Genomic DNA, 16009 nt, shown 5'->3' on the forward strand with positions numbered 1-16009 from the left:
ATATTAATGGTCAGATTTTGAGCAAGAACTTTTAAAACACTTAGGGGGAAAAAACTGCTCAACGCATTACCAAATGTTTCTGTTCTTTAACATCTCTACCACCCTGGAAAAAAACTCAGTGGTTTGACCTTTAAAGTGACACATAGCAAAATAATGTTCTTTTCTCCTCCTTTGCAAACCTTTCCCTTACTGTCTCGATGTGTTCCTAGATTTGGAATGTACACCAGACCTCTGTTTCTGCTGATTCATGTGGGCTCTCTATTTTACTAGTCCATTAAATTGAAAGAGTGGGAAGTAATTAGCTGGAGTGGTGAGAATCTCTTCTACCCTACCAGCAGTTTGGTGCAAAGTATCAGTGAGTCCTGCAAGTCTCTAGAACTAGAGAAGCTGTTTACAACTTTATCAATAAGTGATAGATTCTGCACCCCAGGAGTTTCTCAGTGATATGGCAATTTTCATAGTATCACACCAGTAGCAGCTGAAATTTTTGAGTTTGTGTACAAACAGACTTCTAGAGTCATCACAAGCATTTTGGGGTGCTCCAGTGACAATACACAGTCACTGCAGCTGTAGCATTGTGCAGCTGTCAGTAGTGTAGCTGCCTGCATGATGATTTAAGTACTCCTAATATTAGTTTAAAAACCTTAATTTATTCAGGCTTTTTATGTGCACATGGGAGTACAGTAGGATAAATATTGCTTTTTAAAAATGCAACTTTAACTAGATTTTACCCTTTCTTTCCTCAGTATGTTGTGGTGAGCAGTAAAAAGATACTGTTCTACAATGACGAAAAGGACAAGGACCAGTCTAATCCATCCATGGTACTAGATATAGAGTAAGTAAAGTTACTGTTAGTTTTGGATACAAATGGGCAAAAGAGCATTGTGTGAGATAACTGATAACAACTTAAGAAGCTTGGAATCAAAATTCCATAAATAATTTTAAATTTCCTGCACTAGTTGGAAAATGTCTGTTTATCTGTGTTTCAGGGTGATGTTAAGATACTACTTTTTCTTTGTCCTACTATTGCATTGCTAAAAGTGAAAAAGTTAAATACACAATAGTGTGGTACTGTCTGTGGTTGCTGGTGCGAATTTACAGAAATGAAGAGCCTTGTCTTGTTATGACAAAGAAGGGTCAGAGACAGCAGAACCCACATATTGTGCCATCTCTTTTTATGATTCAATATAATTGTGATTAGTGTATTCAGGGTGATTAGTGTGATTCAGTGTTTTTTTCCAGCTACTTCAACAGCTGCTTTCTAAAGCACGGCATGACAGTTATGGGGTAGATAGGGAACTGGCTGTCTCATTTTAGTTCTCATACCCTTGCTTCATACCTTTTTTCATGCTGTCTGAGAAAGGATCAGTGTTGATCAAGCCCAAAGCATTTCTAACTTTTCCAGCTGGTTTTTGTTTAGAGTGACAAAATAAATGAATTGTGATCCCTTTACATTTGTTATACATGAGAAAAATTGTGTCAAATATCACTGAAGCCCATTGCAGATACATGACTGAGTGTGATGTTTGAACAGCTGATGGACATTATGGGACCTTATAGAGTAGTAATTGAAAAAAGGTTTTAAAATTCATGAATAGGTCTATCAGTGACTAACAAATACAGTGGTCTGGAAGGAATCTCAAACTCAGGAAGTGCTTAAGCTGCCAATTGCTCATAACCAGGAAAAGAGTTATTTTCTCTGAGCTGTTTCTTACTCTCTTTTCATAAACATCTGTTACGGCAACTGTTGAAAACAGGATGTTGGGATAGACGGGCTTACAGTCTTGACCCAGTATAAGATGTTCTGGGTTGCCTCTTGTGATGTTCTGGCACTGATTGCTAATCAACTGATAACATGATTTAGGAGAAAAACTAGTGAGTAGTGCTATACTTCATATGGTTACTTCCATCCAGGGTTATCAATGAGCTTTTCCAATAATAATCACTTAAACTTCCCAGTGGTCTGGGAGAGAATTTGAAAGCCTTTTTCACAGGTAAATTTACCATGGTGGATCTCGAACCCATTGTAAGATAACCGTCTCTTCATGCTATGAAATGTTTCGGTCGTATTTGGGTACACAAGATCTATATGGTTTATGAATTAATTCCTAAAATCATTTTGCAGCCTGGAAGTGTATCATATTGCTTGCATAAGCAAGATTTATAAGAACTTCAAAGTACTTTGATAACTGTGTTAAAAACATACATAGCCTTTTATAATTCTCTGATCTATGTTTCTTCTAATCTAGTAAGCTGTTCCATGTCCGGCCTGTAACTCAAGGAGATGTATATAGAGCTGAAACTGAAGAAATTCCTAAAATATTCCAGGTAAAAAGAAGTGTATTCAAATTTCTATTTAACATTCTTGAAGAAGGTCGACAGCTTCTTTGAAAAGTGTATAAAAATGCCTAGTGCTTCAACAATAACACAGGAGTATTATTTTTCAGATTCTCTATGCTAATGAGGGGGAATGCAGGAAGGATTTGGAGGTAGAACCAGTACAGCCAGCAGAGAAGACAAATTTTCTAAATCACAAAGGCCATGAATTTATTCCAACGTTATACCACTTTCCAGCCAACTGTGAGGCCTGTGCCAAACCTCTTTGGCATGTCTTTAAACCCCCTGCTGCCCTGGAATGTCGAAGATGCCATGTGAAGTGCCACAGAGACCACCTGGATAAAAAGGAGGAATTAATTGCACCATGCAAAGGTATACTTACGTTTTTTTGCATTTGGTACTCTCTGCGTGGTTTAGCCTAAACTAAACATGCTAAACTATTGGAAGCAAATAAAAGCACTTTAGTTTAAACGTTTTCTACTCTTCAGTTCTATGATTTTTAGATGTGAAAGGTGCTATTAAAATAACAGACTGTTAACACTACTTATGAAGAGGCAGCTGTGGCAAGCCTCTATAGGGAGGTCTTTGCTGGTGTAACTGATGTGGCTCTGCTGAGGGCCCTGGGAGCACAAAGGGTCCCTGGAGGTCTGTACCCAAGGACTGGGCAGCTCCTTGGTTCCCAGGCCGTTCTCTCTGTACTGACACATGGCCCATGTTAGGGACCGTGCAGTGGCCGCATTACCAAGCTGTGCAAAGACCTTGCAGAGTGGTTCTTCAGCCTCTTCACTGATGGGAGTAAAGGTTTCCTCTCTGTGCTCCTGTGGAGTGGAGTGTTTGGGGTGTGTACTCTGGAACTCGGCCATAAGACACCCGTACAATTTCCAGTTTATTAGGGCTGCAATTAGTATAAGTTTTCTTATTTCCTGAATGTTACCGTTAGACTCAAGAATCTTAATGCAGAGCAACAAATATGGAAAGAAACTATATTCATAATTCCCCCTGCTGTTTGTTGTCTTCCAAAAATATATGAACAAATGCAATACAAGCATGTATATAGGTGCCATTGTTGTTTCCAGTGGCATACGTGGTATGTCATAATTCTTATTTTGATAATGAGTCCTAGTTTTTGCTGAATCATCTTCTTCCTCTTACAGTGAGTTACGATGTAACTTCAGCAAGAGATATGCTGTTATTGGCATCCTGTCAAGATGAACAGAAGAAATGGGTGACTCATTTAGTAAAAAAGATCCCTAAGACACCGCCATCTACTTTTGTTCGTGCTTCTCCTAGAACTATGTCTACAAGATCCTCAGCAAATCAGTCATTCCGAAAAGTTGTTAAAAATACTTCTGGAAAAACTAGGTGAGAAATAAAACTACAAAAGCTACAGAGCTTTTTACCTAAAATAATCTCTGTTTATAAATTCTATTTAATGTGAAATTGTGCAAGAATTCCATAGTTGAGACTGCTGAACTGCTGATCTAAATCTCTGCTCAAATCCTGAAGGAAGGAAGGAACAGACAGAATTCTCCTGCTATTGTGGTAGATTTATCAGTTCTTCAGATTTGGAAAGGTACTGTAGAGGTGGCAGTGCATGGCCTGCCAATGCATGTGAGGGAGCTGGTTGCATTTTTTCCTGTTTAACAGCAAGGCTCAGCAGATACATCTGCAACGGCATTTAACTGCAAGAATGATCCACATAGTCATTCGTGGATGGACTCATAGAGCTTGCATAAGCTAGGAGCCTTCTGCAAATGGGGGGGAAGCGAGAAATGTGTAGATTCTCAGTGTGTTGTTCTACCATTTCTTTTGGTGTGAAGCAGCTTAAGTATTAATTCCGTTCTTTCTCCCTGGTTACTCATTCCCTGTCTCCTAGCCCAGCAGTTGTGTTTGTAAACTGTTTGTGACCCTATGCATTAACCAGGGCAAGGTTTAAAATACACTTTCTTTAATGCTAGGTTACTGTAAGCTCATGTTTGGCTTCCTGCATTAGCTTCCTCATAAAATATGAGTGTTCATTTCCCCAAAAAGAACTGATTGGGTCAACAGTATGAAATGGAAAGTAGTATCTCGGTAGGGAGTGTCTTCCTAGATTGGGCTACCAAAGAAAAAGTCCTGCAAACATTCCTTGCATGAAGTGCAATAAAAGCAAACTTTTACATGTAAAGAAACACTGGGTATATTGTGAAACATCCTCCTGCAGAGGAGAGTAGGGAAAAAATCTGAAAGATACAAAGGGTGCTGATTTTCTTGTCCCCATAATTAAAACATAAGCAATCATAGTTTTGAGACACTAATATATTCAGTGAAGGCCCTCTACATAATCTCATCCCAGAAAATTACTTTAGGACTCGAATACAAAGCTGTCAATATAAAAAAAAAAAAAAACAGTGATGTTGCAGGCAATTTTGTGTTAGAGATAATAATCAATGCAACAGCACGAGAAGGACACGAAAAGAAATCTGTGACCAGCAGTTAAGAACATTTAGCTGTGCTGGAGTATTTGGGGGAGAAGTTGTATTCACCAACACTGAAAAACTCTGTTTGCCAGTTACAGTTGAAATGGCAGGAACATAACCGAATCACGATGTGATTTTCCATTTTTCAACACCGGTGCTTAAGCAAACTGAAGTTGTGAAACACGGAAACACTTCTGATTTGTGGGGAGATTTCCTGGGAAGTGGGCAGTTTTTCCTTACAGTCTTCACTGTAGAAGTCTGTTGAAAACAAGGGTGAGTGCAGTGGAAAAGCACACAGTGATAAATCTGAGTTAAGAAGAATGACTGTAAAATCAGAATTTCCTTACAGAATAGTAGCATCTTCAGTATTGTACCAAATAAAGACAAATTGGTAATTGGTAATTGCTAATTTCAGGGGGTTTCAGTCATGTTTGTTATGTACTTACATGGTGTGTACTTGTTCAATAGAATGTTGTTAAACTTTTGTCTACAAAATGTCCATTTCTCCCAACTTCCAAGAGCTTTTATAAAGCTTCACAGTGTTTCCAAACTTATTTTTCCTTCAGTCCTCAATTTTCCAAGATTTACTGAAAAATGTTAGACCCCCTCCATAGGCTTTAGCCAGATCTTTTAAGACTTTTGGATATAGATTACACCTGCTGATTTTAAAATATGCATCATTAATAGCTGTTGTTTAACATCATCTTTATTTACAGTAGGACAGTTGAAGTACGTCTGTGATTGAGAAAAGTATGAAGTGCTTTTATGTATTGTATGATATATTTATTTCAACAATAATCAGGATTCTAGAAACCAGTTATCAAAGGGAGACCTTTTAAACAGGCAGATGGAGGTGGTAGAATTACTTAGAGCTGGTTAAAGAGCTCTGTTACTAATTAGTAAGACTTTTCAGTGAGTCTTGGACCACCTAAGACTGAAAGAAAAAGCATATATCATGTTGATACTTAAAAGGATTAGGTGGAATGATTTTGATACTAAATGGTCATCCCACCATAAATTCTGGGGAAAAAACCCTCAGAACTGATAATGTAAAATTAATTAATATAGTTTTAAAAGAGTTTTTAAAATGTGACACTGAAATAATGCTAGTGAACGTTGCTTAATGAAAAAGATGTCAAATTAACTGAGAATCTTTTGATGAGGTAGCATTCTTGGACAGTAAAGAAAACCAACCAACTCGCCCCAGACCAACCAACCAACCAGCCAGTGGAGTTGGAGTTATTTTAATACACCATTTACATCTATCGTTAAGCAGTATTAATTGGAATAATCTAAAACAACACTTGGAAGTTCATAGTCCTGATTATAGATTTTAGAAATCATCCTCTGCTATTGAGCATACAGGTTCTTCCCTTCCCCTGCAGGACCTTACCCGTATAGAGTTCACTTTGTAAAGATAGTGTATACTTCTTTATTTCACATTTAGATCTTTATAGAGTTGTAGATTTTCTTTTCCAAAAGGCTCTTTGAATTGTATTCTGAGTATGTTTTCCATTTGTCCTTGTGAGGTTCGCTGGTAGCTATAATAACCAGATTTTTTTTTTAAAGTTCTTTTACAATGTTTGTTTCCAATTTCTGGGAGGGTCTTCAGATGTGCTGTACTGCATTTACTGTAGTATACCTCACACTAGGGTGTGGAGGGGGAATTTGCTTGTTAGTGTACACACAATTTAAAAAAAAAAAGGGAGTAAAAGTTAAAAACCTACTATAGGCAAAACAGCTGTGGTATTCAGATGTCTTACAGCTGCTAGCTTTTCAATAGATTTTTTTTTTCACCATAACCGTGTGATTTTTCTCAAGTTTTGCTTTCAAGATCTTAACTTTTTTCCAGGCATTTTAGAGTTAATTGGAAAAGTACAGAAGCTTTCACCCATACTCTTTTATGGGAGCAAATCCATTTCTTAAATCGATGCATTGATTCTTCTTCACTCTTGTTTTAATAGAATGCTGGCTTGAGGTTGCCTTTAGCAAGAACAAGTTTGCAGCTAATCTCGAATGAACAGATTTACATGTTTGAAAATTTACAGAAACTCTTGAAGGAATAGATCTGTTTGGGAGATCAGTTCTTCAGACAATTTCTGTTGTTAATCCTTATTGGCATTTGTCGCATGAGAGCATTAGAGAATTACAGAAATACACAAGTATTGAATGGGAACTTTTTTAAAAATAAGAAACACCATCTTTAAAGGTCTTTTTTTTAAGATCCTAGAGATACAATGAGCCTGATAGCTCACCAGCACCAGGAGGAGGAGAGCTGCACATTCCTGTGCTTTACCTTGTGTCAGCTCACGCTTCACAGATTACCACTGTAAACTGAACTGTTTTTTAGCAGAGAATTAATCCAGGAATGTTTTCACTAAAGTGAATCCAAAAACCCCAAAGGATAATAACAAAAAAAACCCCAACAGTAACCTCACAGAAGAAAAACATGTGGTATTCTGTTGGGTTAGGAAGTTGCAGTGGTTCATGGAAGGGTACAGAAAGCACCAACTCTGTCTCAAGAATGGGAGGGAGAAGGTGGTGGTCTTGCCCTAGTGAAGTATCAGGTCAGATCAGCTGTTCAGAATACTGCAGCCTTGGGTTTTCTCCATCTGCCCTAGTGTACGGCCTCTGTTCACACCTTTCTCCATCACCCAGTGGGATCTTCCATCTTCTTGGGAAGAAATAAAGCTCTTAAGTTTTCCGCCAGTTCAGAAGTTAGTACCTGTATGGTATCTTATCTCTTTAACTTGAATTTTTCTAACAGACTGTGATGTGAATCAAACAGTTAACATTTATCTTACTCCTTTAGACTGAGCCCAAATCCATCAGTGAGTTTGACAAAATTAGTATTTGCCCTTAGAAATGTTGCTTCTTAATGATGTTTAATACCGACATAGCTTCCTAGAACGTATAATTAATTTACAGCAAACTGTTTTAAGGCTGCATGTTATAGGCACTGAGCATGGAGGAAGAAGCATATTGAGCGTAAGTCGTTTAGAGAGGCACAGTACTTGACCTGCGAGAGTGCTAGGGATGTGTGTGCTGCCAGCTTGTCCTGCTGCATGGAGATGTGTGCAGGAGGCAGGGGGCATCCCCCCGCACCTCGCTGATGCTTGAGGAGCTGCTCAGGTGGCTTTGTGGCGTGCTCTGTCCCCATCGGACAGCTGCCACTGGGTTGACTGGAATGTAGTGGGGCTTGCATGGCGCCTGCAGAGCAATGCAAGTGAATAATGAAAAGATGCAGAGTTACACAGAGCAAATAAGCATTAGAAAAAGGTCTTCTCATTCAATCTATTCTACTGCAGATGTTTTTGTGACTTTCTCAGACAAATTTGATGTTAGTTGGGACTATGAACTAGACAGTTACTGCTGTGATGTAGTAAGACCAGCCTGTGCCTTGATACCACTACATATTCTATCGTGTATGTTTAGAAAGAAGAGGCATTGGATTTATTTTAGAAAAATTCACTTCTGATGTGCCCAATGTTTAAGTTTAGATTATTAAATAAATTTACAATGGATCTTAAATACTGATCACTTAACTGGTGATTGCACAGTAGCTGAGCTACTCTGACAGGCTGTTGCTGTCTGATTTTTTTCCCTCTCTGTCTTCCTTCCCTGCTCTTCTGTTATTGGATCCTGTGTAAGTGCTTGAAATGAAACATTTTGGAACCTTCCATGAAGGTTCACAATTCAGTTTCCTGACTGTCAAAGAAATGTAGGCTTATTTTGCTGAGGTAGTGAGTGGAATCAGCCCCCTGAGATTGCAATGATTGCCAAAGCTGAGGACGGGTAAGTAGGAGGGTGCTCCCCTGGGGTCAGGAGGGTGATAGTGGAGGAACAGCGCTGCTCTGAACTCCAGACACTGCACCCTGCAGTTCTCATCCTGACCTCTTTACCTAGACGTGGGAGTAAGAGAAGCAGTGGTGATTCTTACAGGACATGTGTTTCGATTATACTAAGTGAGAATTGTTGTCTTGTCAGACAGTATAGCAGAACTTGATCTTCGGTGAGCAGGCATTAACTGTTTTGTCGAATGGATACAGACTTTTTAACACATGCTTTAAGACATTTTGGTAAATTTAATTTAGCCACCTTAACTGATCCACCTTTCTTTGCAGTTGATAGGCAGCACTTGATTGACTGCATGGAGAGGTGTATCAGACCCATTAAAAGGAGCTTCACGTTCATCTTAAGTTCTATTCCTCATTTTAATAACTTCTCACTCGTAAATACGAATCGGAACTTCACGATGAACGTGCTAGCGTTTGCAGTACTGCTTCTAGATCTGAAACTATGCTTCATGTATATCAGCACAGTTGAGGTATTTTGTTTTAATATATTTGGACTTGGGCACCTCATGAAGTTAATGCAGGTTTAAAAGAGAACGAAAACAAAAAAACAAAACTCCAGTGCATCAGATGAGCTCTGGTGACTGCATGTGTGTGCTCTTAGCCCGATAGGGAGCCTTTTCTCATCCTGCAAGTGGAAGAGGGTCACCTTGCATTTGCCATGAACATAACCATGATTGTTTACTCTTAATGGTTTACTTGTAAAGTTGCATAATATTATCATCTCTGTGTTCATTTATTGTTGTTTGAAATTAAGAACAGTTTGTGGATGATTGTGAAAGTATAATCTTAGTATTGTACCTTGTAAATTGAAAAAATATTTTGTTAATGTAAGAGAAAGTATTTTCTTCACTGAAGCTCTTGGCAAACATGCACTAGTGTTACGAAGCTAATTTTTATATTTGTTATTAATTGTCTGTTGTCTTCCTTGTTGCAGCTAACCACGTGTACAGTGCTTAATGGAATCTCATGGGATGCGGTCTGAGAAACAGGGCTTTTTTTAACCACACAGAGCAGTGCAGACGGGCTGTTGTTCCTTTCAACGTAACTATCACAGGCTTCAGGGTTAAGATTGCTATTACTGTCTCCTCCTTGCTTTGGCACAAAAGCACGCTGAGGGTGTTTAATTGCGGGTTTGCCTAAAGGTAGATTAGATTAATTATTACTATGTAATGCAAGTTAAAGCAAAAAAAGCTTAGCTAGGTGTATTAAAAAAAAAAAGGTGCTGCCTTTTTGGATTTAAAAAAAAAAAAAAGCCTGTCAATCATGATGAAATGCAGCCAACTTTCTTCATATCAGTGAAAGAAAAGGACTGTTTACCCTGTGAAGGGGATATTTATGTCAAGATGAGCATACGAAACGGAGTAGAGGAGGAAGGTTTCTCAATGAGAAGGACTGCAATTGCTTTCAAGACTCAAAGTTGTGCTCTTGAAGACTGCAGAACTAGCTTAAAAATGAAGCCTTATCACTTGAACTTCAGTGCCTTCACTGCAGAGTTCTTAACAGCCTTAATGCTAACCACCCACTATGGAATGGATCAAAGTGTTAAATGTTTTGCATTATGCTTTACAAAATACTGATTCAGCAGGTTTGTAAAGGGGGGAAAACAAGTAAATTGCCTTTAATCTATGCATTTTTTGCCAAGCCATACTGAATTATTTTACTATTAGAGGCATTAGAAACTAACAGTAAAAAGAACCACCGAGTTTGGAAGCATATTTTGGGGTACATCATTTCTGTAACTGTATAATGTATTGCCTTACAATTTTAAGTGATAACGTACATTAAGTTAACAAACATTTAAGAAATATATGCACTGTTTGAACTGTAAATTATTTTTAGAACACTTTTACTGGGTTTTACATTGTCCTTTTAGTGCCTTAATTTGAGGTAATTGTATTATTGCCATGTCAATAAATGTAGAAACCTAAAACTAAACAAAGGAAACCTCTAAAAAACTATCGCGTATCAGTGGTTTTTAGTGAATTTTAATTGGTTGAAGTATTGTAGATGCTAGATGCATTTTCTAAATTAAGTACAACCTTTGAATGAGAATTCCTCTTACAAAGAAAGACTGATTCTGGTTCATAAGCCAAAAGATGCATGGGCAATGCAAAAAAAAAAAGCATATCACGCAAAAAGCTCTGAGTAATTCAGGAATTTCAGTAAATGCTGTCAGACTCTTGCTTTGTAGCAGGAATACATTCATGATATGGGCAGTATGGTTTTATTTTATTTTATTTCTTAACCAAATACCTCCTCAGTAATTTATAATGGCTTTGCAGTTGTGTATTAAATAAGAAGCACTGGAAAACTGATTCGTCCTTAGGACGATTTGCATGTTTCAAGTGGTATTGAAAGCCGCACTGATGGATATGTAATAATAAACATATCTGTTATTAATATGGTAATGACTCTGTGCTCATTTAATGAGAAATAAAGTAATTTATGGAAAGACCCTTTTGAAAATGACTGGCATGGTGTTTTCTCCTGACTGCAGTTTATACACCTTTCTGAAGCATTCAGACATTGCAACTTCCTAGTAAAAGGTGCATTTGCAACACCTAGGGGACTCTATAAACATTTTTTTACTCTTCTGTGTGAATAAGTAAATAGCATATTTAATAATTTTTTTCATTCCCTCCTTCTGGCCTGCTGTAGTAGCCTAATTTGTATTTATTGGTCAATACCACTCTGAGCTTGCCTTGTGATTGCTTCATCCTTCATGATGCAGGTTTGGAGCTTCAGAAATCCCACTTATTTGGGGCAGGGGGAAAACCCTGTTCAAAAGCCACAAAACTGTGGGGTGGTTTTTGTTGCTGGGGCTTTTGGGGTTGGTTGGTTTTTCTTCTCTTTTTTTTTTTTTTTACAACAGCCTGTGCATCCTATGAAACTAGCTGTCAGTAAATCTCCCTGGGTAATCTGCCAAGGCCTGTAGAACAAGGGAGTAGTAAGGACAAATTACATGAGAAGGATTGTACGCCCTTTGAAGGTCACAAAGCTGGGAAGTACAGACAAATAGAAGCAGGTGACGTGGTAATTCCAGAAAATTCCTGTATCAGAAATGTCAGTAACTTCAACACTGTGGCTGGAGCACACTAAAGACCACCTTCCAGATTGCCAGCCATATTGACTGTCAGTTTGCCAAGCAAGGTAGGTGATAATTAGGACTTGTTTTACTCTCCTATCACATACCCAGAGTGGAAATAATATAGTAAAATGATTAAAAGTAACTTAAACATTATTGTAGGAAATTTAGCAATAGAAAAGGCCTATGGTCAGGTCATTCTCCAGCCCCAGATTAGGTTTTGGATTGATTTTCTGCTTTCCTTTATGTGTAACTGGCTACCTCTCCTGGCTCAAAAACTCTTACTTGAATAATTTCTTAATCAAAAAAAAGTCATCTTTTGTAGTTCTGTATTTTATGAACCTGAAAAATAGCATAAAAACTATTATGAATAGATAATGACTAGTGGGAAGAGGGAAGGATGTTAGAAAAAATGGGTTTGATCTACAGATTGGTACATACTACATTTCCATAGCTTTTTAGCAATGCTGAAAGTCTGCAATTATTTTTCAGTGCTGATTTTGCTTGGGAAAGAAGCAGTGGACATAATGAAGTGTAAAATTACATTGACTTGTGTATCTGGGATAAGTTGCAACTATAAAATGCTGTAATAATAGTCTAGACAAGCAAATTACAGTCTGTGTGTTCTGGTGTACTGATGCTGGCACTTGTTTACTGTAAACAAGGTGTCCATCTACAGGAATAGCTGTACTTTGAATAACAAATTCAGCTAAAGGTTTCTACTCTTAAGTAATGCCTATGATATCAACTGTGCAAATAGATATTTCAGGGGAAAAAATATTATTAAACTTCTAGCCAGCATCAGTTTTACCATCCATAAAAAAGTCATCGGTATGCTGCCATGTTCACTACAGCTTCACTTTTTCCATCTCTGGCCTCCTTATGTTGCTTAGCCTTTACCCTTGTCGCTAACGATTCCTCGAATAGCAACATTTTGCCTACACTCATCTAACACAGTACCAGAGAGTCATCAAGAGATGTGAATGGTAAGGTAGGAAGAGCTAGCATAAATCAACCTGGGTTCGTTTGTATTGGTGAAGCTGGAGTTTTACACTGAGAAATTGAGAAGTCCAGATTCTTTCATGATCATTTTTTGTTGATTTGCCTCCACCTTTTTTCCATTTTCTATTACCGTATTAGGTTGAAAGTTCAGTAACAGTGGTAGAACGCAAAAATCTGTTCTTTTTCATTCCCTCTCCAAGCCTTCTGATTCCTGCTGAAGAAAACAGGAAAAGATAAGAGGAGCTAATTGTAGCAAAACAGCCTGGGTAATAAGAAAAGGATTTGGCCTCTCCCACAAGCAGGATTTAGTAGCAGCCACCAAGGCTGTAGCCAGAGGCAAGTCAGGAGTCACAGGGTGAGAGGAGCGGCAGCAGGTTCTGAGCTTCCATCTGAGCCGGTGACCTCTACTGGGAATTTTCTATGTACTAGTTACAAACAGAAAAAATGTAAATGGCATTTTGCTTGTTTTCCTTCCCCCAGGTGTACATTCATAGTGACCCAGAATGAAGAACATTTGAAAACCGTTGAAATGGAACAGGTAACGCTGAACAGTGTGTTACCTTAAACATCTCCCAGATTGCTACATTTTTCTTTACCCTGCCATTACGTTTTCTGTATCATCTATTAGTACAAGTCACACCTTACTGACACTGCTTTTTTCAGCGTGTAGTTGCTGTGAGATAGGGATCGACTGTAGCAGTGGCTTTTCAGGTTGGGTGTGCCTGGGCTGGGCCATGCCCCGGGCCCCTACGTCAGCTCTGGGAGCCGCCACTGCCTGGTGCAGCCATGGTGGGTCTCTGTCTGGGCCTCGCTTGGACCCCAACGGTGCTGGGGAGATCCTGCATGCCAGAGTTTTGTTCAAGTATTATGTTCCTGTTCCTTGTTTTCTGTGCGGATTCATTTGGAGACAGTCAAGGTTTGCAGTGCAGGAAAGTGGAAAGCTTACCTCATGAAAAAGAACTTTTCTTTAAACAGTTGAAGCACTGTAACATATTAGGACCGTGGAAAATCAGACCTAAAGCTCTTAAAACAAGGATTATTTTGAGTTTAATATGCAGGGCAATTATTTGTAAGTCATGTGATGTGTGATTTGATCCTACCTGTGCTGTGAATACACGCTCATTAAAATGCTTAAAGCCTAAAGATACATAGAAAGGTTCCCAAGAACATTAATCCCTGTAGAAAATAAAATGTATGTTAATAAATGCACCTGCTAATATATTGGATGAGGACAACACATCTTCCCCTTTAAAGAAAAAAGAAACGTAAATGCAGTATCATAATTCCTGAGACTTGATTATTTAAAATAAAACCTACCACCTTTGTTCTATCATGGGCATCACCAGGGTGCCTAAAGCACATCTTGCGAAGGGGCTTGCCTTGCTTCCCCCCGCCTTTTGCTGTATCACTGCGCCTGCTTGTACCGTCTGAGGGTCACTTACTACTTCTGCTCCTCAGGAGTGAGCCACAGGAGATTTCACAGAGTCAAAGCCTTTTGTGAACAGATCTGGACTTGCTCTGACCCATCTCCCAGCATTAAGAAATCCTGACAGGCCTGTTGGCCTGCACACGGTGTTGTGCTAACGACACAGCCCTGACTTTTGGATCTAAGCTGCCTTGCATCCCGCCAGCTGGGGATGGGAAGCAGCCGCGCTCTGGTGGCCCCACAAGTCCACAGAGACACAGCCGGGGCAGGCAGCTCCACTGTCCCCCTGCCCCCGTGACCCAGCCCGGGGTTCCCTTAGGGCTTGTCATCACAAAGAAAAAAAGATGCATTTAATAATGTTTCACCAATCTTTTATAATTTTAATGTCATCAAGGTAATCTGTACTTCATATTTCTACATCAGGTTACACTCTTTGTCTCTATACTCCTTACATCAGTTTGTGTAAGGTTCAAGGAAACCAGCATCTACTGATCTCCTCCTTAAGGAAAAAGGCACAAAGCTGTTATGGCAGGAAGAGGCCTACACGATCGTGGCGGAAAGAAGATAGAGGTAGTGGTTCTTCACCTTGTGGAGGTTGGGAACGGTTTTCCTGCAGATACAAACCCCCGATGGCCTGCGACTGCCTGAGACCTGAACCATTAAGGGTTACTCTGAAGGGAAGGATGTATATTCAGTGCCACTTCAGACCACAGAGCATTCAATTTTCACTTAGGAGTCATGAATAAATGGCCTCTACATAGGTCACTGTTGGTATTAAGAACAAACAGCTAGACTGGAGATATCCTGCACTTAAGACTCAGGGGCAGACAGCTACGATCTGCCCTCACTTGAATAGATGTTCTGCAGGATCTCACCCCGAAACTGGATTAAAGCTTTTCTAGAAAGCTCCTTTAAGCAAATCAAAGTAACAGATGATTCATCACCCTTGCTGGTAAACTTTAATAACAGTTAAACAGCCTTAGTAATTGCAAACTCCATCTTAATTCAAGATCCAGCTTAATTTCAGCATAGGATCCACTGGAGCTTCTCTGTGAAATGTAATCCTTGTTCCTCAAAACTTCCTTTCATGTCTAGGAGCCTACACTGGACAATAAAATCAACTTCCATTCTTCTTCTCCACAACAAACTGAAAAGAGGGCAATTTCTGAGCCTTCCATCATAAGGATTGTTTGCAAGCCTGGGATTATTTTTACGGCCATTTTGTATATCCTTCTTCAACTGTTTGGAACTGAAAATCACATCTGGCCAGCAGCATGTTTTTCAAGGAAAGATCCTTTCTGTTTTGGGTGTCACTTCTACAGCAAAAGCAGGGCCACAGTGCAAACGCAGACAACCAAACGGTGGCAGAAACTCTTAAAGCTGCAGCTGTTGGCTTTCTAGAGGTGCTAGCTAGGAGGGGTCTGAGGAAAGGATGTTTCTTTCTGGCATTCTCTTCCTTTTTGTATGTTTAAGCACTGCTTTAGTTTCTTTAATCACAGCCTAATACTAAGAGCTTTTGCAGAAGCAGTTGAGACTCATGTCTCCACATCTACAGTTTTTAGTGTCTTTAAAATTGTTTTTCATTGTTCTGAAGGCTGCTGGCCATTGGCATCACACTCACCCTTCAGTGCTCCTTATGTGTTATCTATCACCAAGTCTTAAAATAATTGCTGGTAGATTAGTCATCCCCCCCTCCCTTAATAAAGTTCTTCCGTTGACAATCTTTTCTCTTACTCCCCGTTTTCCTATAACCCAAAACGTATTTCACCCCCACCAGCCTTTTCTTTTTTTCATGCCCGCCGCCTTTGTGCAACCCCGGCTGTTGGGCAGTCCCCCACCACGC

At 39.2% G+C, this 16009-nt stretch overlaps 1 protein-coding gene across 2 annotated transcripts in view; it reads left to right on the forward strand.

Moving 5' to 3' along the window:
• The window catches only part of ROCK1 (Rho associated coiled-coil containing protein kinase 1), a 93350-nt gene extending 82231 nt beyond the window's left edge, over positions 1–11119 (forward strand). Inside the window, exons 29-33 of one of the 2 annotated variants that reach the window (XM_074821089.1) lie at positions 747–835; positions 2250–2328; positions 2448–2709; positions 3492–3699; positions 9588–11119. In XM_074821089.1, the coding sequence (XP_074677190.1) occupies positions 747–835; positions 2250–2328; positions 2448–2709; positions 3492–3699; positions 9588–9591 (642 nt within the window). In that variant the 3' untranslated portion in view covers positions 9592–11119. Of the gene's footprint in view, positions 1–746; positions 836–2249; positions 2329–2447; positions 2710–3491; positions 3700–9587 lie in introns of those variants that run through there. The other variant, XR_012622878.1, reaches the window with a different exon arrangement.
• The last annotated feature ends 4890 nt before the right edge of the window (positions 11120–16009 follow it).

Source organism: Strix aluco, chromosome 1 (assembly GCF_031877795.1).
Source record: "Strix aluco isolate bStrAlu1 chromosome 1, bStrAlu1.hap1, whole genome shotgun sequence".
NCBI classification, from domain to species: Eukaryota; Metazoa; Chordata; class Aves; order Strigiformes; family Strigidae; genus Strix; species Strix aluco.